This window comes from Lithobates pipiens, unplaced genomic scaffold, assembly GCF_037356315.1.
Source record: "Lithobates pipiens isolate NorthernLeopardFrog02 unplaced genomic scaffold, aLitPip1_a1.2 Scaffold_27, whole genome shotgun sequence".
In the NCBI taxonomy this organism is placed as follows: domain Eukaryota; kingdom Metazoa; phylum Chordata; class Amphibia; order Anura; family Ranidae; genus Lithobates; species Lithobates pipiens.
The window spans coordinates 2,562,918-2,587,942 of NW_027507788.1; the positions used below are offsets into that span (position 1 = coordinate 2,562,918).

A 25,025-nucleotide genomic window follows, 5' to 3' on the forward strand; every position below is an offset into this window, starting at 1 on the left:
GAAACAGGTACACCCCATTATAGAGAAACAGGTACACCCCATTATAGAACAGCAAGTGCACCCTATTAAAAAATAACAGGTTCACCCCATTATAGAACAATAGATACACCCATTATACCCCATTGTAGGAAGAAAGGTGCACCCCATTATAGAGCAACACACCACATTTTAGAGCGACAGGTAGCCTCCATTATAGAGCAACAGGTGCCCCCCATTATAGAAGGACAGTTGCCCCCCATTATAGAATGACAGGTTCTCCCCCATTATAGAAGGACAGTTGCCCCCCATTATAGAATGACAGGTTCTCCCCCATTATAGAAGGACAGTTGCCCCCCATTATAGAATGACAGGTTCTCCCCCATTATAGAAGGACAGTTGCCCCCATTATAGAAGGACAGGTGCCCCCCATTATAGAAGGACAGGTGCCCCCATTATAGAATGACAGGTTCTCCCCCATTATAGAAGGACAGTTGCCCCCCATTATAGAATGACAGGTTCTCCCCCATTATAGAAGGACAGTTGCCCCCCATTATAGAAGGACAGGTGCCCCCCATTATAGAAGGACAGGTGCCCCCATTATAGAATGACAGGTTCTCCCCCATTATAGAAGGACAGGTGCCCCCATTATAGAAGGACAGGTGCCCCCCATTATAGAAGGACAGGTGCCCCCATTATAGAAGGACAGGTGCCCCCCCACTATAGAAGGACAGGTGCCCCCCATTATAGAAGGACAGGTGCCCCCCCACTATAGAAGGACAGGTGCCCCCCATTATAGAAGGACAGGTGCCCCCCCACTATAGAAGGACAGGTGCCCCCCATTATAGAAGGACAGGTGCCCCCCCACTATAGAAGGACAGGTGCCCCCCATTATAGAAGGACAGGTGCCCCCCCACTATAGAAGGACAGGTGCCCCCCATTATAGAAGGACAGGTGCCCCACTATAGAAGGACAGGTGCCCCCATTATAGAATGACAGTTGCCCCCCATTATAGAAGGACGGGTGCCCCCCATTCTCTACATCGCACTTTCCTTGGAAAATAAAGTTCAGAGACTCCCCAGTGATAAAAAGGATTTAAAATGTAACAAGAAAGGAACATTACAATCTATATACAAGCAAAAAAAAAGATGGCGGAGGAGGGCGACACGGGCAGATTTAAAGGAATCCATGGAGTAATTGTTGGAAGATTGACAATAAACCGTCAATCACATTGTATGCCGGGTGGGGGTGGTAATACATTCTTACACTTCAAACAATCGTCTCTCTCCACATGACAACATTCAATCCACCAATCAAAGAAAACGTTTCTGGAGCTCATACTTCTTCCCAGAATCCTCTGCTCTGCTGAGTGGCCCTTTAAGAGGACCTGTGCCCACCTGCAGCTGCCCTTCCCTCCACCCATCACACTGTGACCTCATCTCTACATCTTCCCCATCCACCTATCGGAATTCACAATGAAGGCGAGGCATGATCTGCGCCTGTAATCCGAGGTGTATTCCTGATACGAGGGGTCACAGTGTCGTCACCCACCCTTTACCACACTTGGAGACCGCCCTGACATTGATGGTGACTGTCCTGGTTAGTCCCACGTAGTCAGTGTCTGTCCCTGGAATTTTCTGTTCTTGGTTATCAGCTATATAACAAACTCAATCGCTAACATTCTGTATTAGGATACCTGGGGATACCCCGCCAACAGGGGGTGCCATGGTAGTCAGATAACCTACTGTAATAGGAGACCTGGAGATACCAGACCAGCAGGGGGAGCTATGGTACTGAGGTAACCTACTATATTGAGAGACCTGGGGATACCAGACCAGCAGGGGGAGCTATGGTACTGAGAAACCTGCTATATTAGGAGACCTGGGGATACCAGACTAGCAGGGGGAGCTATGGTACTGAAAAATCTGCTATATTGAGAGATCTGGGGATACCAGACCAGCAGGGGGAGCTATGGTACTGAGAAACCTGCTATATTAGGAGACCTGGGGATACCAGACCAGCAGGGGGAGCTATGGTACTGAGAAATCTGCTATATTAGGAGACCTGGGGTAACCAGACCAGCAGGGGGAGCTATGGTACTGAGGTAACCTACTATATTGAGAGATCTGGGGAAACCAGACCAGCAGGGGGAGCTATAGTACTGAGGTAACCTACTATATTGAGAGACCTGGGGATAGCAGACCAGCAGAGGGAGCTATGGTACTGAGGTAACCTACTATATTGAGAGATCTGGGGATACCAGACCAGCAGGGGGAGCTATGGTACTGAGGTAACCTACTATATTGAGAGATCTGGGGATACCAGACCAGCAGGGGGAGCTATGGTACTGAGGTAACCTACTATATTGAGAGACCTGGGGATAGCAGACCAGCAGGGGGAGCTATGGTACTGGGGTAACCTACTATATTGAGAGACCTGGGGATACCAGACCAGCAGGGGGCCCAATGATAGTAAGATAACCTGCTATATTAGGAGACCTGGGGCTACCAGACTAGCATGGGGCACAAAGGTGGGTGTTAATCTGCTATAATATAAGACCTGGCGATACCAGACCAGCAGGGGGAGCTATGGTACTCAGAAACCTGCTATATTGAGAGACCTGGGGATACCAGACCAACATGGGGCACTATGGGGGTGAGATAATCTGCTATAATAGGAGACCTGGAGAAACCAAACCAGCAGGGGGCATCATAACACTGCAACTCTAAGAATTTGAAGTGGAAGTCTTCTGTAGCCTACAGTAAATATAATCGCCATAATCTGGGTGATTATCATAGTCATTTCTCTGTGTGTTTTCTTTTCTGATCTTCAGTCCTCTCATGGAATGTCCACAACAGAAATACAAGAACGGTGTATTTTACACACTCACACTAGCAAGTCACGGCACACAACACTCGTGTCCAGTTCACAGTGACCCCCCATGGCTCAGATCATTGGTGGCCGTTGTTCCAGGTGATTCGGCATTAACTGTGAAAGGTTTGAAAACTAACATGGTCGCAGTGTCTGGAGGGGGAGGGGGAGGGGGAGGGGGGTCGATCTTTTAATTCTGAGTCCATGGAGCCAACATCTTAGTGCCCAGAGCCTCCTCACTGATCCATACTGGAGTTTCAAATTTTGATCTCAGTCCGGAAAGTTTGGTGGTCCGCGAGTTTGGCGGGGAACCTCTCAGCCTTGACGGTCAACAATCCTCCGTCACCCAAGGCGGAGGTCACCGTGGTCGGGTCTACATCCTCGGGGAGTTGGCACTTGTGGGTGAAGGTGTTCATGATGGTCCCATCAGAAGCGAGCTGCGTACAAGAGAAAGGGGATGCGATTCAGGTGCTGGCAGAAAAGATTGGTGAGAACTGGGCAATGCCACTCTCCTGCCTGGCTAGACTCACTCATTTTCAGACATTTATTATCACTTAAACATTGTTCTGTAGATTAAAATAAATACACCATTCATATATCATGGTATTATGCCCCTTCAATCATAAAGAGAGCCAGAGATATGATCTACACATCTCCAACCTACAGAGACCCAGAGATATGATCTACACATCCCCAACCTACAGAGACCCAGAGATATGATCTACACATCACCAACCTACAGAGATCCAGAAATATGATCTACACATCCCCAACCTACAGAGACCCAGAAATATGATCTACACATCCCAACCTACAGAGACCCAGAGATATGATCTACACATCCCAACCTACAGAGACCCAGAGATATGATCTACACATCTCCAACCTACAGAGACCCAGAGATATGATCTACACACCCCCAACCCACAGAGACCCAGAGATATGATCTACACCCCCCCCCCCAACCTACAGAGACCCAGAGATATGATCTACACATCTCCAACCTACAGAGACCCAGAGATATGATCTACACATCCCCAACCTACAGAGACCCAGAGATATGATCTACACACCCCCAACCTACAGAGACCCAGAGATATGATCTACACACCCCCAACCTACAGAGACCCAGAGATATGATCTACACATCCCCAACCTACAGAGATCCAGAGATATGATCTACACATCCCCAACCTACAGAGACCCAGAGATATGATCTACACACCCCCAACCTACAGAGACCCAGAGATATGATCTACACATCCCCAACCTACAGAGACCCAGAGATATGATCTACACATCTCCAACCTACAGAGATCCAGAGATATGATCTACACACCCCCAACCTACAGAGATCCAGAGATATGATCTACACACCCCCAACCTACAGAGATCCAGAGATATGATCTACACACCCCCAACCTACAGAGACCCAGAGATATGATCTACACACCCCCAACCTACAGAGACCCAGAGATATGATCTACACATCCCCAACCTACAGAGACCCAGAGATATGATCTACACATCTCCAACCTACAGAGACCCAGAGATATGATCTACACATCCCCAACCTACAGAGACCCAGAGATATGATCTACACACCCCCAACCTACAGAGATATGATCTACACATCACCAACCTACAGAGACCCAGAGATATGATCTACACATCTCCAACCTACAGAGATATGATCTACACATCACCAACCTACAGAGACCCAGAGATATGATCTACACATCCCCAACCTACAGAGACCCAGAGATATGATCTACACATCCCCAACCTACAGAGACCCAGAGATATGATCTACACATCCCCAACCTACAGAGACCCAGAGATATGATCTACACATCACCAACCTACAGAGATCCAGAAATATGATCTACACATCCCCAACCTACAGAGACCCAGAAATATGATCTACACATCACCAACCTACAGAGACCCAGAGATATGATCTACACACCCCCAACCTACAGAGACCCAGAGATATGATCTACACATCTCCAACCTACAGAGACCCAGAGATATGATCTACACATCCCCAACCTACAGAGACCCAGAAATATGATCTACACATCCCCAACCTACAGAGACCCAGAGATATGATCTACACATCCCCAACCTACAGAGACCCAGAGATATGATCTACACATCCCCAACCTACAGAGACCCAGAGATATGATCTACACATCCCCAACCTACAGAGACCCAGAGATATGATCTACACACCCCCAACCTACAGAGACCCAGAGATATGATCTACACACCCCCAACCTACAGAGACCCAGAGATATGATCTACACACCCCCAACCTACAGAGACCCAGAGATATGATCTACACATCCCCAACCTACAGAGACCCAGAGATATGATCTACACACCCCCAACCTACAGAGACCCAGAGATATGATCTACACACCCCCAACCTACAGAGATCCAGAGATATGATCTACACACCCCCAACCTACAGAGATCCAGAGATATGATCTACACACCCCCAACCTACAGAGATCCAGAGATATGATCTACACACCCCCAACCTACAGAGATCCAGAGATATGATCTACACACCCCCAACCTACAGAGATCCAGAGATATGATCTACACACCCCCAACCTACAGAGCCCCAGAGATATGATCTACACATCCCCAACCTACAGAGATCCAGAGATATGATCTACACATCCCCAACCTACAGACACCCAGAGATATGATCTACACATCCCCAACCTACAGAGACCCAGAGATATGATCTACACACCCCCAACCTATAGAGACCCAGAGATATGATCTACACATCCCCAACCTACAGAGACCCAGAAATATGATCTACACATCCCCAACCTACAGAGATCCAGAGATATGATCTACACATCTCCAACCTACAGAGATATGATCTACACATCACCAACCTACAGAGACCCAGAGATATGATCTACACATCTCCAACCTACAGAGACCCAGAGATATGATCTACACATCCCCAACCTACAGAGACCCAGAGATATGATCTACACATCCCCAACCTACAGAGACCCAGAGATATGATCTACACATCTCCAACCTACAGAGACCCAGAGATATGATCTACACACCCCCAACCTACAGAGACCCAGAGATATGATCTACACATCCCCAACCTACAGAGACCCAGAAATATGATCTACACATCCCCAACCTACAGAGATCCAGAGATATGATCTACACATCTCCAACCTACAGAGATATGATCTACACATCACCAACCTACAGAGACCCAGAGATATGATCTACACATCTCCAACCTACAGAGACCCAGAGATATGATCTACACATCCCCAACCTACAGAGACCCAGAGATATGATCTACACATCCCCAACCTACAGAGACCCAGAGATATGATCTACACATCTCCAACCTACAGAGACCCAGAGATATGATCTACACCCCCCAACCTACAGAGATCCAGAGATATGATCTAAACATCCCCAACCTACAGAGACCCAGAAATATGATCTACACATCACCAACCTACAGAGACCCAGAGATATGATCTACACATCACCAACCTACAGAGACCCAGAGATATGATCTACACATCACCAACCTACAGAGACCCAGACATATGATCTACACATCCCCAACCTACAGAGATCCAGAGATATGATCTACACATCCCCAACCTACAGAGACCCAGAGATATGATCTACACATCACCAACCTACAGAGACCCAGAGATATGATCTACACATCACCAACCTACAGAGACCCAGAGATATGATCTACACATCCCCAACCTACAGAGATCCAGAGATATGATCTACACACCCCCAACCTACAGAGACCCAGAGATATGATCTACACATCACCAACCTACAGAGACCCAGAAATATGATCTACACATCCCCAACCTACAGAGACCCAGAGATATGATCTACACATCACCAACCTACAGAGACCCAGAAATATGATCTACACATCCCCAACCTACAGAGACCCAGAGATATGATCTACACATCCCCAACCTACAGAGACCCAGAGATATGATCTACACATCACCAACCTACAGAGACCCAGACATATGATCTACACATCCCCAACCTACAGAGATCCAGAGATATGATCTACACATCCCCAACCTACAGAGACCCAGAGATATGATCTACACACCCCCAACCTACAGAGACCCAGAGATATGATCTACACACCCCCAACCTACAGAGATCCAGAGATATGATCTACACACCCCCAACCTACAGAGATCCAGAGATATGATCTACACACCCCCAACCTACAGAGATCCAGAGATATGATCTACACACCCCCAACCTACAGAGATCCAGAGATATGATCTACACACCCCCAACCTACAGAGATCCAGAGATATGATCTACACACCCCCAACCTACAGAGACCCAGAGATATGATCTACACATCCCCAACCTACAGAGACCCAGAGATATGATCTACACATCTCCAACCTACAGAGACCCAGAGATATGATCTACACATCCCCAACCTACAGAGACCCAGAGATATGATCTACACACCCCCAACCTACAGAGACCCAGAGATATGATCTACACATCCCCAACCTACAGAGACCCAGAAATATGATCTACACATCCCCAACCTACAGAGATCCAGAGATATGATCTACACATCTCCAACCTACAGAGATATGATCTACACATCACCAACCTACAGAGACCCAGAGATATGATCTACACATCTCCAACCTACAGAGATATGATCTACACATCACCAACCTACAGAGACCCAGAGATATGATCTACACATCTCCAACCTACAGAGACCCAGAGATATGATCTACACATCCCCAACCTACAGAGACCCAGAGATATGATCTACACATCTCCAACCTACAGAGACCCAGAGATATGATCTACACCCCCCAACCTACAGAGATCCAGAGATATGATCTAAACATCCCCAACCTACAGAGACCCAGAAATATGATCTACACATCACCAACCTACAGAGACCCAGAGATATGATCTACACATCACCAACCTACAGAGACCCAGAGATATGATCTACACATCACCAACCTACAGAGACCCAGACATATGATCTACACATCCCCAACCTACAGAGATCCAGAGATATGATCTACACATCCCCAACCTACAGAGACCCAGAGATATGATCTACACATCACCAACCTACAGAGACCCAGAGATATGATCTACACATCACCAACCTACAGAGACCCAGAGATATGATCTACACATCCCCAACCTACAGAGATCCAGAGATATGATCTACACACCCCCAACCTACAGAGACCCAGAGATATGATCTACACATCACCAACCTACAGAGACCCAGAAATATGATCTACACATCCCCAACCTACAGAGACCCAGAGATATGATCTACACATCACCAACCTACAGAGACCCAGAAATATGATCTACACATCCCCAACCTACAGAGACCCAGAGATATGATCTACACATCACCAACCTACAGAGACCCAGACATATGATCTACACATCCCCAACCTACAGAGATCCAGAGATATGATCTACACATCCCCAACCTACAGAGACCCAGAGATATGATCTACACATCCCCAACCTACAGAGACCCAGAGATATGATCTACACACCCCAACCTACAGACACCCAGAGATATGATCTACACATCCCCAACCTACAGAGACCCAGAGATATGATCTACACACCCCCAACCTACAGAGACCCAGAGATATGATCTACACACCCCCAACCTACAGAGACCCAGAGATATGATCTACACATCCCCAACCTACAGAGACCCAGAGATATGATCTACACACCCCCAACCTACAGAGACCCAGAGATATGATCTACACACCCCCAACCTACAGAGACCCAGAGATATGATCTACACATCCCCAACCTACAGAGACCCAGAGATATGATCTACACACCCCCAACCTACAGAGACCCAGAGATATGATCTACACATCCCCAACCTACAGAGACCCAGAGATATGATCTACACATCCCCAACCTACAGAGACCCAGAGATATGATCTACACACCCCCAACCTACAGAGACCCAGAGATATGATCTACACATCCCCAACCTACAGAGACCCAGAGATATGATCTACACATCACCAACCTACAGAGATCCAGAGATATGATCTACACACCCCCAACCTACAGAGACCCAGAGATATGATCTACACACCCCCAACCTACAGAGACCCAGAGATATGATCTACACACCCCCAACCTACAGAGACCCAGAGATATGATCTACACACCCCCAACCTACAGAGACCCAGAGATATGATCTACACACCCCAACCTACAGAGACCCAGAGATATGATCTACACACCCCCAACCTACAGAGACCCAGAGATATGATCTACACATCTCCAACCTACAGAGACCCAGAGATATGATCTACACACCCCCAACCTACAGAGATCCAGAGATATGATCTACACATCACCAACCTACAGAGACCCAGAGATATGATCTACACATCCCCAACCTACAGAGATCCAGAGATATGATCTACACATCACCAACCTACAGAGACCCAGAGATATGATCTACACATCACCAAGTCACTGACTTTGAATGAATATACAGGTCAGGAATTGTACTTCACTGACTGGATACTCGTTCCAGCTCAGTGACTCAGAGACAGCCAGTCAGACAGAGGCCAGCAATGAGATCCCTTGTATTTTTGGACCTTTCTTTTTTGCTTTCTCCCACATGTGCACCAGAGAGACACGTCACTCACTGGTTACTCACTTTCTCAGCGTGGACCTCGATCTGGTTGTTGGATGTGGTGACAATGATGTCTTCTGGAGAGAAATCTCGGACATCGACCTCAAACTGATAGGTGTTCCCCAGAGTCTTCATGTTCTGTGTGGGTCCAGAGCCGGCTGTGAGAGGAAATCACCATTAGTCATTCATTGGGGTATAATTGCATGATATATGTAAAACCCCGAAAAAACAGAACTTAAAAACTCCACCCACCACTCTTTACATTAAACAGCACGGACAAGTCAACTTCATAAAAAAACAATAAATTATACAATGGAATGTATTTTTCTGAACTTTTGTAAATGCATACTTTTATAACCCTGGATGGAATAAATATTGAGGATCATAGCGAATGAATGATAATTATGGTTCCATAATATATAATATAATTGTTATATACTACAGGTAGCACAGTGATCCCAACAGAGAACACTCTCCCATCTCATTGTATTTTATTTATCTGTGGATGTTCCCCTATAAAGAGATCTTATTATAGCTACACCCATATCTGGGTCCTTGAGGACCACCTAAATGTAAAAGAGCTCATCAGAAATTAGGCTAAGAGATTTTTACAACAGATCTCAGAATAGTATTTATGGTTCTGCTGGTAGCCCTCAGTCCCATTGTCACTCTTCCAGTCCCTATAATAGTTCCAGAATTCTGCACATTTCGCCTGAAAAGAGATCCAGAGATATGATCTACACCTCTCCAACCGACATAGACCCAGAGATATGATCTACACACCCCCAACCTACAGAGACCCCGAGATATGATCTACACATCCCCAACCTACAGAGACCCCAAGATATGATCTACACACCCCCAACCTACAGAGACCCCGAGATATGATCTACACACCCCCAACCTACAGAGACCCCGAGATATGATCTACACACCCCCAACCTACAGAGACCCCGAGATATGATCTACACACCCCCAACCTACAGAGACCCCGAGATATGATCTACACATCCCCAACCTACAGAGACCCAGAGATATGATCTACACATCTCCAACCTACAGAGACCCAGAGATATGATCTACACATCCCCAACCTACAGAGACCCAGAGATATGATCTACACATCTCCAACCTACAGAGACCCAGAGATATGATCTACAAATCCCCAACCTACAGAGACCCAGAGATATGATCTACACATCCCCAACCTACAGAGACCCAGAGATATGATCTACACATCTCCAACCTACAGAGACCCAGAGATATGATCTACACATCCCCAACCTACAGAGACCCAGAGATATGATCTACACATCCCCAACCTACAGAGACCCAGAGATATGATCTACACACCTCCAACCTACAGAGATCCAGAGATATGATCTACACACCCCCAACCTACAGAGACCCAGAGATATGATCTACACATCCCCAACCTACAGAGACCCAGAGATATGATCTACACATCTCCAACCTACAGAGACCCAGAGATATGATCTACACATCCCCAACCTACAGAGACCCAGAGATATGAACTACACACCCCCAACCTACAGAGACCCAGAGATATGATCTACACACCCCCAACCTACAGAGATCCAGAGATATGATCTACACATCCCCAACCTACAGAGATCCAGAGATATGATCTACACATCCCCAACCTACAGAGATCCAGAGATATGATCTACACATCCCCAACCTACAGAGATCCAGAGATATGATCTACACATCCCCAACCTACAGAGACCCAGAGATATGATCTACACATCCCCAACCTACAGAGACCCAGAGATATGATCTACACATCTCCAACCTACAGAGACCCAGAGATATGATCTACACATCCCCAACCTACAGAGACCCAGAGATATGAACTACACACCCCCAACCTACAGAGACCCAGAGATATGATCTACACACCCCCAACCTACAGAGACCCAGAGATATGATCTACACACCCCCAACCTACAGAGACCCAGAGATATGATCTACACATCCCCAACCTACAGAGATCCAGAGATATGATCTACACATCCCCAACCTACAGAGATCCAGAGATATGATCTACACATCCCCAACCTACAGAGACCCAGAGATATGATCTACACATCCCCAACCTACAGAGACCAAGAGATATGATCTACACATCCCCAACCTACAGAGACCCAGAGATATGATCTACACATCTCCAACCTACAGAGACCCAGAGATATGATCTACACATCACCAACCTACAGAGACCCAGAGATATGATCTACACACCCCCAACCTACAGAGACCCAGAGATATGATCTACACATCTCCAACCTACAGAGACCCAGAGATATGATCTACACACCCCCAACCTACAGAGACCCAGAGATATGATCTACACATCCCCAACCTACAGAGACCCAGAGATATGATCTACACATCTCCAACCTACAGAGACCCAGAGATATGATCTACACCACCCCCCCCCCAACCTACAGAGACCCAGAGATATGATCTACACATCCCCAACCTACAGAGACCCAGAGATATGATCTACACATCCCCAACCTACAGAGACCCAGAGATATGATCTACACCACCCCCCCCAACCTACAGAGACCCAGAGATATGATCTACACATCTCCAACCTACAGAGACCCAGAGATATGATCTACACATCTCCAACCTACAGAGACCCAGAGATATGATCTACACACCCCCAACCTACAGAGACCCAGAGATATGATCTACACATCCCCAACCTACAGAGACCCAGAGATATGATCTACACATCCCCAACCTACAGAGACCCAGAGATATGATCTACACCACCCCCCCCCAACCTACAGAGACCCAGAGATATGATCTACACACCCCCAACCTACAGAGACCCAGAGATATGATCTACACATCTCCAACCTACAGAGATCCAGAGATATGATCTACACATCTCCAACCTACAGAGATCCAGAGATATGATCTACACATCTCCAACCTACAGAGACCCAGAGATATGATCTACACATCTCCAACCTACAGAGACCCAGAGATATGATCTACACATCCCCAACCTACAGAGACCCAGAGATATGATCTACACATTTCCAACCTACAGAGACCCAGAGATATGATCTACACACCCCCAACCTACAGAGACCCAGAGATATGATCTACACATCCCCAACCTACAGAGACCCAGAGATATGATCTACACATCCCCAACCTACAGAGACCCAGAGATATGATCTACACCACCCCCCCCAACCTACAGAGACCCAGAGATATGATCTACACATCTCCAACCTACAGAGACCCAGAGATATGATCTACACATCTCCAACCTACAGAGACCCAGAGATATGATCTACACGCCCCCAACCTACAGAGACCCAGAGATATGATCTACACATCCCCAACCTACAGAGACCCAGAGATATGATCTACACCACCCCCCCCCCCAACCTACAGAGACCCAGAGATATGATCTACACATCTCCAACCTACAGAGACCCAGAGATATGATCTACACATCCCCAACCTACAGAGATCCAGAGATATGATCTACACCCCCAACCTACAGAGATCCAGAGATATGATCTACACCCCCAACCTACAGAGACCCAGAGATATGATCTACACCCCCCCCCCAACCTACAGAGACCCAGAGATATGATCTACACACCCCCAACCTACAGAGACCCAGAGATATGATCTACACACCCCCAACCTACAGAGACCCAGAGATATGATCTAAACATCCCCAACCTACAGAGACCCAGAGATATGATCTACACATCACCAACCTACAGAGACCCAGAGATATGATCTACACACCCCCAACCTACAGAGACCCAGAGATATGATCTACACACCCCCAACCTACAGAGACCCAGAGATATGATCTACACATCCCCAACCTACAGCGACCCAGAGATATGATCTACACATCCCCAACCTACAGAGACCCAGAGATATGATCTACACACCCCCAACCTACAGAGACCCAGAGATATGATCTACACATCCCCAACCTACAGAGACCCAGATGTATGATCTACACATCCCCAACCTACAGAGACCCAGAGATATGATCTACACATCTCCAACCTACAGAGACCCAGAGATATGATCTACACACCCCCAACCTACAGAGATCCAGAGATATGATCTACACACCCCCAACCTACAGAGACCCAGAGATATGATCTACACACCCCCAACCTACAGAGATCCAGAGATATGATCTACACACCCGCAACCTACAGAGACCCAGAGATATGATCTACACACCCCCAACCTACAGAGATCCAGAGATATGATCTACACACCCCCAACCTACAGAGACCCAGAGATATGATCTACACATCTCCAACCTACAGAGACCCAGAGATATGATCTACACATCCCCAACCTACAGAGACCCAGAGATATGATCTACACACCCCCAACCTACAGAGACCCAGAGATATGATCTACACCACCCCCCCCCCCAACCTACAGAGACCCAGAGATATGATCTACACATCTCCAACCTACAGAGACCCAGAGATATGATCTACACATCCCCAACCTACAGAGATCCAGAGATATGATCTACACCCCCAACCTACAGAGATCCAGAGATATGATCTACACCCCCAACCTACAGAGACCCAGAGATATGATCTACACCCCCCCCCCCCAACCTACAGAGACCCAGAGATATGATCTACACACCCCCAACCTACAGAGACCCAGAGATATGATCTACACACCCCCAACCTACAGAGACCCAGAGATATGATCTAAACATCCCCAACCTACAGAGACCCAGAGATATGATCTACACATCACCAACCTACAGAGACCCAGAGATATGATCTACACACCCCCAACCTACAGAGACCCAGAGATATGATCTACACACCCCCAACCTACAGAGACCCAGAGATATGATCTACACATCCCCAACCTACAGCGACCCAGAGATATGATCTACACATCCCCAACCTACAGAGACCCAGAGATATGATCTACACACCCCCAACCTACAGAGACCCAGAGATATGATCTACACATCCCCAACCTACAGAGACCCAGATATATGATCTACACATCCCCAACCTACAGAGACCCAGAGATATGATCTACACATCTCCAACCTACAGAGACCCAGAGATATGATCTACACACCCCCAACCTACAGAGATCCAGAGATATGATCTACACACCCCCAACCTACAGAGACCCAGAGATATGATCTACACACCCCCAACCTACAGAGATCCAGAGATATGATCTACACACCCGCAACCTACAGAGACCCAGAGATATGATCTACACACCCCCAACCTACAGAGATCCAGAGATATGATCTACACACCCCCAACCTACAGAGACCCAGAGATATGATCTACACATCTCCAACCTACAGAGACCCAGAGATATGATCTACACATCCCCAACCTACAGAGACCCAGAGATATGATCTACACACCCCCAACCTACAGAGACCCAGAGATATGACCTACACATCCCCAACCTACAGAGATCCAGAGATATGATCTACACATCTCCAACCTACAGAGACCCAGAGATATGATCTACACATCCCCAACCTACAGAGACCCAGAGATATGATCTACACACCCCCAACCTACAGAGACCCAGAGATATGATCTACACACCCCCAACCTACAGAGACCCAGAGATATGATCTACACATCCCCAACCTACAGAGATCCAGAGATATGATCTACACATCTCCAACCTACAGAGACCCAGAGATATGATCTACACACCCCCAACCTACAGAGATCCAGAGATATGATCTACACACCCGCAACCTACAGAGACCCAGAGATATGATCTACACACCCCCAACCTACAGAGACCCAGAGATATGATCTACACATCCCCAACCTACAGAGACCCAGAGATATGATCTACACATCCCCAACCTACAGAGATCCAGAGATATGATCTACACATCACCAACCTACAGAGACCCAAAGATATGATCTACACATCCCCAACCTACAGAGACCCAGAGATATGATCTACACACCCCCAACCTACAGAGACCCAGAGATATGATCTACACATCTCCAACCTACAGAGACCCAGAGATATGATCTACACATCTCCAACCTACAGAGACCCAGAGATATGATCTACACATCCCCAACCTACAGAGACCCAGAGATATGATCTACACATCCCCAACCTACAGAGATCCAGAGATATGATCTACACATCCCCAACCTACAGAGACCCAGAGATATGATCTACACACCCCCAACCTACAGAGATCCAGAGATATGATCTACACATCCCCAACCTACAGAGACCCAGAGATATGATCTACACATCTCCAACCTACAGAGACCCAGAGATATGATCTACACATCCCCAACCTACAGAGACCCAGAGATATGATCTACACATCACCAACCTACAGAGACCCAGAGATATGATCTACACATCTCCAACCTACAGAGACCCAGAGATATGATCTACACATCCCCAACCTACAGAGATCCAGAGATATGATCTACACATCACCAACCTACAGAGACCCAGAGATATGATCTACACACCCCCCAACCTACAGAGACCCAGAGATATGATCTACACACCCCCAACCTACAGAGACCCAGAGATATGATCTACACATCCCCAACCTACAGAGACCCAGAGATATGATCTACACATCTCCAACCTACAGAGACCCAGAGATATGATCTACACACCCCCAACCTACAGAGATCCAGAGATATGATCTACACACCCCCAACCTACAGAGACCCAGAGATATGATCTACACACCCCCAACCTACAGAGATCCAGAGATATGATCTACACACCCGCAACCTACAGAGAAACAGAGATATGATCTACACACCCCCAACCTACAGAGACCCAGAGATATGATCTACACACCCCCAACCTACAGAGACCCAGAGATATGATCTACACACCCCCAACCTACAGAGACCCAGAGATATGATCTACACATCTCCAACCTACAGAGACCCAGAGATATGATCTACACATCCCCAACCTACAGAGACCCAGAGATATGATCTACACATCTCCAACCTACAGAGATCCAGAGATATGATCTACACATCCCCAACCTACAGAGACCCAGAGATATGATCTACACATCTCCAACCTACAGAGACCCAAAGATATGATCTACACATCCCCAACCTACAGAGACCCAGAGATATGATCTACACATCACCAACCTACAGAGACCCAAAGATATGATCTACACATCCCCAACCTACAGAGACCCAGAGATATGATCTACACATCTCCAACCTACAGAGACCCAAAGATATGATCTACACATCCCCAACCTACAGAGACCCAGAGATATGATCTACACATCACCAACCTACAGAGACCCAAAGATATGATCTACACATCCCCAACCTACAGAGACCCAGAGATATGATCTACACATCCCCAACCTACAGAGACCCAGAGATATGATCTACACATCTCCAACCTACAGAGACCCAGAGATATGATCTACACATCCCCAACCTACAGAGACCCAGAGATATGATCTACACATCACCAACCTACAGAGACCCAAAGATATGATCTACACATCCCCAACCTACAGAGACCCAGAGATATGATCTACACATCCCCAACCTACAGAGACCCAGAGATATGATCTACACATCTCCAACCTACAGAGACCCAGAGATATGATCTACACATCCCCAACCTACAGAGACCCAGAGATATGATCTACACATCCCCAACCTACAGAGATCCAGAGATATGATCTACACATCCCCAACCTACAGAGACCCAGAGATATGATCTACACATCACCAACCTACAGAGACCCAGAGATATGATCCACACATCACCAACCTACAGAGACCCAGACATATGATCTACACATCCCCAACCTACAGAGATCCAGAGATATGATCTACACATCACCAACCTACAGAGACCCAGAGATATGATCTACACATCTCCAACCTACAGAGACCCAGAGATATGATCTACACATCACCAACCTACAGAGACCCAGAGATATGATCTACACATCTCCAACCTACAGAGACCCAGAGATATGATCTACACATCTCCAACCTACAGAGACCCAGAGATATGATCTACACATCACCAACCTACAGAGACCCAGAGATATGATCTACACATCCCCAACCTACAGAGATATGATCTACACATCACCAACCTACAGAGACCCAGAGACATGATCTACACACCCCCAACCTACAGAGACCCAGAGATATGATCTACACATCCCCAACCTACAGAGACCCAGAGATATGATCTACACACCCCCAACCTACAGAGATCCAGAGATATGATCTACACATCCCCAACCTACAGAGACCCAGAGATATGATCTACACACCCCCAACCTACAGAGACCCAGAGATATGATCTACACACCCCCAACCTACAGAGACCCAGAGATATGATCTACACATCCCCAACCTACAGAGACCCAGAGATATGATCTACACACCCCCAACCTACAGAGATCCAGAGATATGATCTACACATCCCCAACCTACAGAGACCCAGAGATATGATCTACACATCCCCAACCTACAGAGATCCAGAGATATGATCTACACATCACCAACCTACAGAGACCCAGAGATATGATCTACACATCCCCAACCTACAGAGACCCAGAGATATGATCTACACATCACCAACCTACAGAGACCCAGAGATATGATCTACACATCCCCAACCTACAGAGACCCAGAGATATGATCTACACATCCCCAACCTACAGAGATCCAGAGATATGATCTACACATCACCAACCTACAGAGACCCAGAGATATGATCTACACACCCCCAACCTACAGAGACCCAGAGATATGATCTACACACCCCCAACCTACAGAGACCCAGAGATATGATCTACACACCCCCAACCTACAGAGATCCAGAGATATGATCTACACATCCCCAACCTACAGAGACCCAGAGATATGATCTACACATCCCCAACCTACAGAGATCCAGAGATATGATCTACACATCACCAACCTACAGAGACCCAGAGATATGATCTACACATCCCCAACCTACAGAGACCCAGAGATATGATCTACACATCACCAACCTACAGAGACCCAGAGATATGATCTACACATCCCCAACCTACAGAGACCCAGAGATATGATCTACACATCCCCAACCTACAGAGATCCAGAGATATGATCTACACATCACCAACCTACAGAGACCCAGAGATATGATCTACACACCCCCAACCTACAGAGACCCAGAGATATGATCTACACACCCCCAACCTACAGAGACCCAGAGATATGATCTACACATCCCCAACCTACAGAGACCCAGAGATATGATCTACACACCCCCAACCTACAGAGACCCAGAGATATGATCTACACATCCCCAACCTACAGAGATCCAGAGATATGATCTACACACCCCCAACCTACAGAGACCCAGAGATATGATCTACACATCCCCAACCTACAGAGACCCAGAGATATGATCTACACATCCCCAACCTACAGAGATCCAGAGATATGATCTACACATCTCCAACCTACAGAGACCCAGAGATATGATCTACACACCCCCAACCTACAGAGACCCAGAGATATGATCTACACATCACCAACCTACAGAGACCCAGATATATGATCTACACATCTCCAACCTACAGAGACCCAGAGATATGATCTACACATCTCCAACCTACAGAGACCCAGAGATATGATCTACACATCCCCAACCTACAGAGACCCAGAGATATGATCTACACATCCCCAACCTACAGAGACCCAGAGATATGATCTACACATCACCAACCTACAGAGACCCAGATATATGATCTACACATCCCCAACCTACAGAGACCCAGAGATATGATCTACACACCCCCAACCTACAGAGACCCAGATATATGATCTACACATCACCAACCTACAGAGACCCAGAGATATGATCTACACATCACCAACCTACAGAGACCCAGAGATATGATCTACACATCACCAACCTACAGAGATCCAGAGATATGATCTACACATCCCCAACCTACAGAGACCCAGAGATATGATCTACACATCCAAACCTACAGAGACCCAGAGATATGATCTACACATCCCCAACCTACAGAGACCCAGAGATATGATCTACACATCCCCAACCTACAGAGACCCAGAGATATGATCTACACATCTCCAACCTACAGAGATCCAGAGATATGATCTACACATCTCCAACCTACAGAGACCCAGAGATATGATCTACACATCTCCAACCTACAGAGACCCAGAGATATGATCTACACCCCCCCCCCCCAACCTACAGAGATCCAGAGATATGATCCACGTCAACACAGCCAGGAGATATGGCAAAAAAGTCTCAAAGACATATTAGAGGCCACCTCTGCGCAGTAGGCTCCACCTGTAACTAATATACTTTTGGGTGGACTGACCCTTTAAGATTTGAAATCCTTGTCTCTCCGTATACTTTGTAATTTAGCCAGCAGATGGGGGCTATCTCCATATCACACCCATAGGTTGAACTTTAGAAAACTTGCCAGCTAGTCATTAAAAAAAATTAAAATTAAAGGGTGAAACCTGTCACCAAGCAAGCCACCAGTGTGAACAGTCCCTGATGGAAGCTTCCCGATTCTTTGGGTTTGGATTGCCAGGGAACCCTGAGCTCAGGCAAGTGTTGCTTCTATCAGAGGCTTCTCACACGCAGGTTGCTCTATGCAGATCCAATATAACAAGCCGGTGTCCACGTGAGGGATGAGCGGTGAAATGTCTAAAATTTCACTAAAAAATTCCCCAAGCAAAAAAGTTGTGACAGAAACAATAATTACTTCCCTTTGGTGAAACGCGTCGGACTTGATGGGGGCAAAAAAGAAACAATTTTGCAAAATTTCACCGCTCATCTCTCGTTGGGACGATTAGCGTACGGATGTCGATTTGGTGAATTCCCCGAATTGCTCCATGCATGTCATAGACATCTTTTTTTTGGGGGGGGGCCAAATCCCGAAAATGTGGGCGCTGCCTTGGGTTTTTCTTTTTAAAGCGACGTGCACACATTTTGTGAAGAAATAAGCCCCCACAGAGCAACGTACGAACTTGGGGCTCCGCGGGGCCCCCACTTGCCTGAGAAGACCAGCGGTTCCCCCAGGGGTAGGCGGAACTTGCCAAATTCCTCGCTGAAGATTCCTGGTGTCTTGTCCATGAAGGGCTCCCGGTTCTTGCTGGAGGAGGAGGAGGAGGAGGACTTGGAGAAGCTGTGCTCCGCTCGGTATGCAGAGGAGGATTGCAGGTTCATTGAAGGAGGATGGAGAGAGACGAGGATGGGGACACCAAGAGCTGAGGATGGGGACACCGAGAGCCAAAGATGGGGACACCGAGAGCCGAGGATGGGGACACCGAGAGCCGAGGATGGGGACGCAGTCAGGGACAGGACGCTCTGGGGACACCGGTGGAGCAGCTATGGAGAGAACATCGCACAGTCACAGTTTATATAGTGACGTCCCAGCCGCCGTATCTCAACCTCTCCCGGCAACGGCTATATTTAGGAGAATGTGGCATCTCTCTGGCAGCTGTGGAAACTTTCTGCCCCCCCCCCCTTTCCTCCTGATCATGTGACTCCATACCGCAGACAGACCGTAATGTGCTGGACCTCTTTCCCAGGGGGATTTCCAGACCATCACCAAAAGAGAAGGACTACAACAGTCCATCAGTCCCTACTGCATATGACTGCACTGACACTCCTCACCTGTCCCCCCTGAGCTCCTCACTGACACTCCTCACCTGTCCCCCCTGAGCTCCTCACTGACACTCCTCACCTTTCCCCCCTGAGCTCCTCACTGACACTCCTCACCTGTCCCCCCTGAATGAATGAGTGACTTGTATAGCACTACCTATGTGAACTGAATCGCCTCAGGGCGCTTTTCTTGCCACCGGTGTCCATCTGCAGCTATTTATGCGGTCCTTTAACATGTAGAGTCCCGACACACAACATTGACATACACATATTATGGCCAATTTTTTTGGACAGGGTCTAATTAACCTACCTGCATGTCTTTGGAGTGTGGGAGGAAAGCGGAGTACCCGGAGGAAACCCACACAGGGAGAATGTGCAAACTCCAGGCAGATGGTGCCGTGGTCGGGATTTGAACCAGCAACCCTATTGCTGTTAGGTGAAAGTGCTAACCACTACACCACTGTGCTGTCCCTGAGATCTTCACTGACACTCCTCACCTGTCCCCCCTGAGCTCCTCACTGACATTCCTCACCTGTCCCCCCTGAGCTCTGCACTGACACTCCTCACCTGTCCCACCTGAGCTCTGCACTGACACTCCTCACCTGTCCCCCCTGAGCTCCTCACTGACATTCCTCACCTGTCCCCCCTGAGCTCTGCACTGACACTCCTCACCTGTCCCACCTGAGCTCTGCACTGACACTCCTCACCTGTCCTCCCTAAGCTCCTCACTGACACTCCTCACCTGTCCCCTCTGAGCTCTGCACTGACACTCCTTAACTGTCCCCCCTGAGCTCTGCACTGACACTCCGCACCTGTCCCTCCTGTGCTCCTCACTGACTCTCCTCACCTGTCCCTTCTGAGCTCCTTACTGACTCTCCTCACCTGTCCCTCCTGAGCTCCTCACTGACTCTCCTCACCTATCCCCCTTGAGCTCCTCCTCTCCTCACCTGTCCCTCCTGAGCTCCTCACTGACTCTCCTCACCTGTCCTCCCTGAGCTCCTCACTGACTCTCCTCACCTGTCCTCCCTGAGCTCCTCACTGACTCTCCTCACCTGTCCCTCCTGAGCTCCTCACTGACTCTCCTCACCTATCCCTCCTGAGCTCCTCACTGACTCTCCTCACCTGTCCCTCCTGAGCTCCTCACTGACTCTCCTCACCTATCCCTCCTGAGCTCCTCACTGACTCTCCTCACCTGTCCCTCCTGAGCTCCTCACTGACTCTCCTCACCTATCCCTCCTGAGCTCCTCACTGACTCTCCTCACCTGTCCCTCCTGAGCTCCTCACTGACTCTCCTCACCTATCCCTCCTGAGCTCCTCACTGACTCTCCTCACCTGTCCCTCCTGAGCTCCTCACTGACTCTCCTCACCTGTCCTCCCTGAGCTCCTCACTGACTCTCCTCACCTGTCCCTCCTGAGCTCCTCACTGACTCTCCTCACCTATCCCTCCTGAGCTCCTCACTGACTCTCCTCACCTGTCCCTCCTGAGCTCCTCACTGTCTCTCCTCACCGGGTCTCCCGAGCTCCTCACTGACACTCCTCACCTGTCCTCCTTGAGCTCCTCACAAATTAGCTGTGATTAGGGCTGGCAGAGGGGTAGGCAGAAGAGGCAGCAGCTTTGGGCGCTTCAGCTGGAGGGAGGCTCACAAACTGCAAGACATGCAACCAATACCATTGAAGTTGGGTACAGCCCATGGGGGGTGGGGGCACACTTGGGCCTTTTCGCCTTGTCCCGGCACTGGCTGTGATTCATATTTATGTAGTTAGAGGTTTGGGGTCACCGCAATAAGTACATTTCACTTTTTGTAAATTCCTGGGGCCGGTCTGCAGGCAAATCCCGCTGAGCCAAATTCACTTTCTGAGCTACAAATATCCCGTCTATTGTCAGCCTACCCCGACCTCTCTCCTGATGGTGATTGGCCGGGAGGAGGCTGTCCAGGCGGTGACCTTCCCGGGGTCTGAGGTCACTGGGTTGAAGTGGCTCTACTATTTTGGCTCCAGTTTGTCGGTGACAAGTCCCCCATCTGACATGCCAGGGATATCTGGCCCCGGGACCGCGGCCCGACGGGCGGCTGAGCGGCCCTCAGAACTGCTTGTTGTGGAAACGGCCGCCATACCAGCTATAAATAGAGCAGAATAATAGAATGGAATATTGTGATGGGCGTGGGGGGGGGGGGGGGTATTTATAACCCGGACATTGTGCGTGCGCCCCGTGTACTGGGAACTCCGCCATCTTTCCAAAGCCACGTAAACTGTCGTGCTCTGTAAATCCTGTATAACAATAATAAACCACAAACCTCAACGTTGGAACCACAAAAACTTTTATCTCATTCAGGCAAACCTGCCCCTAATCCCCGAGGAACTACAAGTCCCAGCATATACTGCCAGCGGGATGCAAGTCCTGCTTTAAAAAGTCGTCATTCAGCTCCAATCAGAGGCTCTACCAAGGATGAGATGATGACATCAGCAGAAAGTATTTCCTCTCCCCCAGAAATCTGCAACGTTGTAACTTCCGAGGCTGAAGAAAACATCATTTTGTAGCAAGTCATAATGTGTGAGGCTGCAGCAAGGGGCTGATCTGTGTCCGGTGTCAGACATTGGTGAACACATAGACACTGTAGACAATTGTGCTTTCAACCTTGTGCTAACAGTTTGGTTAAGACCCTTTTCTTTTCTATCATGAGTATGCCCCTGTGTACAATGCCAGCTCCATAAAGACATGGGTGCACCAGTTTGGACCAACTCTATAAAGACATGGGTTGACCAGTTTGGACCAGGTCCATAAAGACATGGGTTGACAAGTTTGGACCAGGTCCATAAAGACATGGGTTGACCAGTTTGGACCAGGTCCATAAAGACATGGGTGCACCAGTTTGGACCAGCTCCATAAAGACATGGGTTGACCAGTTTGGACCAGCTCCATAAAGACATGGGTTGACCAGTTTGGACCAGCTCCATAAAGACATGGGTTGACCAGTTTGGACCAGCTCCATAAAGACATGGGTTGACCAGTTTGGACCAGGTCCATAAAGACATGGGTTGACCAGTTTGGACCAGCTCCATAAAGACATGGGTTGACCAGTTTGGACCAGGTCCATAAAGACATGGGTGCACCAGTTTGGACCAGCTCCATAAAGACATGGGTTGACCAGTTTGGACCAGCTCCATAAAGACATGGGTTGACCAGTTTGGACCAGCTCCATAAAGACATGGGTTGACCAGTTTGGACCAGCTCCATAAAGACATGGGTTGACCAGTTTGGACCAGGTCCATAAAGACACGGGTTGACCAGTTTGGACCAGCTCCATAAAGACATGGGTGCACCAGTTTGGACCAGGTCCATAAAGACATGGGTTGACCAGTTTGGACCAGCTCCATAAAGACATGGGTTGAGAACAGCTTGATAAAGACATGGATTTACCAGTTTGGACCAACTTCATAAAAACATGAGTTGACCAGTATTGACCAGGTCCATAAAGACATGGGTTGACCAGTTTGGACCAGCTCCATAAAGACATGAGTTGACCAGTATTGACCAGGTCCATAAAGACATGGGTTGACCAGTTTGGACCAGCTCCATAAAGACATGGGTTGACCAGTTTGGACCAGCTCCATAAAGACATGGGTTGACCAGTTTGGACCAGCTCCATAAAGACATGGGTTGACCAGTTTGGACCAGGTCCATAAAGAC

At 48.0% G+C, this 25,025-nt stretch overlaps 1 protein-coding gene across 2 annotated transcripts; it reads right to left on the reverse strand.

The window, feature by feature from the left end:
- Window positions 1-1,058: 1,058 nt before the first annotated feature.
- On the reverse strand, window positions 1,059-21,079 carry HSPB7 (heat shock protein family B (small) member 7). 2 transcript variants are annotated; one of them, XM_077456282.1, is made up of 3 exons: window positions 20,770-21,079; window positions 9,614-9,747; window positions 1,059-3,284 (listed from the first exon to the last, which is right to left on the reverse strand). In XM_077456282.1, the coding sequence occupies exons 1-3, from the start codon at window positions 20,897-20,899 to the stop codon at window positions 3,105-3,107; spliced, it is 444 nt and encodes a 147-aa protein (XP_077312408.1). In that variant the 5' UTR covers window positions 20,900-21,079; the 3' UTR covers window positions 1,059-3,104. The 2 variants fall into 2 exon arrangements, with proteins under 2 accessions (XP_077312408.1, XP_077312407.1); XM_077456281.1 differs by having other exon boundaries at window positions 20,728-21,078.
- Window positions 21,080-25,025: the final 3,946 nt, after the last annotated feature.

Coding starts and splice junctions, on each gene's coding strand:
- HSPB7 (XM_077456281.1), bottom strand. CDS start 20,899: ATGAACCTGCAATCCTCCTCTGCATACCGAGCGGAGCACAGCTTCTCC. Junction 9,748..20,727: donor GGAACCGCTGGTCTTCTCAG/GCAAGTGGGGGC, acceptor TTCCTCTCACAG/CCGGCTCTGGACCCACACAG. Junction 3,285..9,613: donor TCGAGGTCCACGCTGAGAAA/GTGAGTAACCAG, acceptor TCTTGTACGCAG/CTCGCTTCTGATGGGACCAT.